This window comes from Aptenodytes forsteri, unplaced genomic scaffold (genome assembly GCF_000699145.1).
Source record: "Aptenodytes forsteri isolate BGI_AS27 unplaced genomic scaffold, ASM69914v1 Scaffold687, whole genome shotgun sequence".
Classification (NCBI taxonomy): Eukaryota; Metazoa; Chordata; class Aves; order Sphenisciformes; family Spheniscidae; genus Aptenodytes; species Aptenodytes forsteri.
Window position 1 is genome coordinate 364993 of NW_008794708.1, and position 1941 is coordinate 366933.

Sequence of the window (1941 nt, forward strand, 5' to 3'; positions counted from 1 at the left end):
GTGGCAGTGGGGAGGGGGGGACTGTGGGATGGGGGGGGGGAGTGGCGCACTGTGGGATACGAGGTGGCCGACATGGAGCAGGGCATTGTGAGATAGGGCTGGCCCAGGTGGAGCAAGGTTTTAAGGGGTAGCCCAGGCCCAGGTGGAGCTGGGCATTATGGGATACCCTGACGAGGGCCACCCACCCCCATAGGAGCCTAATTAGCACCAAGCGTTAATCAGGGCAGAGGTTAAATACCCCCAGCTAACAGCCCTTTCCTCTTCCACCCCACAGATTCAGGCACTGGCACGAGGAAGGTAACAGCAGAAGGGGTCAAAATGGGCTGAAATGCCCCGAATTTGGGAGCGGGGAGGCCCTAGGGGGTTTCGTGTCCCTCCCTGGGACTAACTGGCGTCTCGTTGCTCCCCAGAACAAGTCGCAGCGGCTGGCCCCGGAGAAGAAGCGGGGAGACCTGGGTGAGGACAGCATGGGGGACCCAGACGCCTGGGTCCACGTGTTTGGGGGGCAGAGGAGGTGTCCGTGCCCCGGATGCCTGCGTTCGCCTCCCCCTGCATCGTGTGTCCTCCTTCCAGGGTTGCCCAAGATGGAGGCGAGCCAGCCCTACAGCGGCATCCCACCACCGCCGGGGGCCATGGGTCCTGCCCTACGCCTCAGCCCCGGGGACGTCGTGGAGGTCACCGTGGCTGAGGCTGAGCAGCTCTGGTGGCAGGTGGGGACGGGACCCTCGTGGTCATGCTGGGATAGACGGAGGCAGACCACTATGGCCATGCTGGAATAGACCCTCATGATGGGCTGGGACAGACCCCCAAGTCCATGCTGGACCACCATGATGAGCTCAAACCACAACGGCCGCGATGGCCTAGACCATGATGAGTTGGGGAGCCATGGTTGAGTTGGACCCCCATGATGGGGCTGGGTCAGATCCCCGCAGCCAGGTTGGACCCCCACCATGAGGCTGGACCCCCCCCCGTGGCCATGCTGAACCCCCACAATGGGGACAGACTCCCGCCATAGAGATGGACCTCCATGGCCATGCTGAACCCCCACAATGGAGATGGGCTGGACCCCTGTGGTCCTTCCAGCCTTCTGGGGAGCAGGGGGACCCCCGTGGCCCCCCTGGCCCCATGGTCCTTCATCCCCAGGGCAGGAACGTGGCCAACGGTGACCTGGGCTGGTTCCCTTGTGCTGCCGTGAGACCCTTCATCTGCGTGAGTATGGGGGACCCCAAAACATCCCCAGGAGCCCCTGCACCCATCCTGATGTCCCCAAGATGTTTGGGGTGTCCTGGGATTTGGGGAGTTGTCTGTGGAATATAAGGGGGGGGGGTCTCAGAGGAGTCACCTTCTGTCCCCCCCTTGATACCCAACTCTGTTTCTCTCCCCCAGGTGCCACTGCCGGATCTCTCCGTCTACTCCTGGTTGGTGTTGGGGATCCCCGTTGCCCCTGGGGCACCCCAAATCCTCCTCTGGGCTCCCATAGCCCCTGGGGACCTCCCCAATCCTCCCCTATGACCCCATGAATCATCTCCTGGGGCCCCTATCCTTCCTGGGGTCACCCCAAATCTCTCCCCAGGGTCATCCCCTCCTTCCTGGGGTCACTCTATATCCTCCAGGACTTCCCAGATCCTTTCCTGAGGTCCTTCATCCTCCCTGCAGTCACCCCATAGCTCCCAGGGGTCCCCAAATACCTCCTGTGGTCCCCCATCCCTCCTGGTTCACCCGCGATCCTCCTCCAGAGTCACCCCATAGCTTCTACGGCCCCCCCAAATCCTCCCCAGGCCCTTCATCCTTCCTGGGGCTCCTCAAATCCTTCTCCAGGACCCCACAAATCCTTTCTCAGGGTCCCCCATCCCTCCCAGGATCACCCCCAAATCCTCCCCTGAGCTCTCCATCCTTCCTGCCCCCCCAATCCTTCCTCCCCCTCACCCCCTTGGCATCAGG

The 1941-nt window shown here is 62.7% G+C and overlaps 1 protein-coding gene across 1 annotated transcript in view; it reads left to right on the plus strand.

The window, feature by feature from the left end:
• Positions 1 to 1941, plus strand: part of LOC103894332 (proto-oncogene vav) — a gene marked incomplete at its 5' end in the record, with an annotated part of 14821 nt that overhangs the window by 11165 nt on the left and 1715 nt on the right. The window contains 5 exons of the mRNA XM_019470598.1: positions 411 to 456; positions 574 to 710; positions 1144 to 1209; positions 1387 to 1418; positions 1657 to 1778. Of these exons, the coding sequence (XP_019326143.1) occupies positions 411 to 456; positions 574 to 710; positions 1144 to 1209; positions 1387 to 1418; positions 1657 to 1778 (403 nt within the window). The remainder of the gene's footprint in view (positions 1 to 410; positions 457 to 573; positions 711 to 1143; positions 1210 to 1386; positions 1419 to 1656; positions 1779 to 1941) is intronic.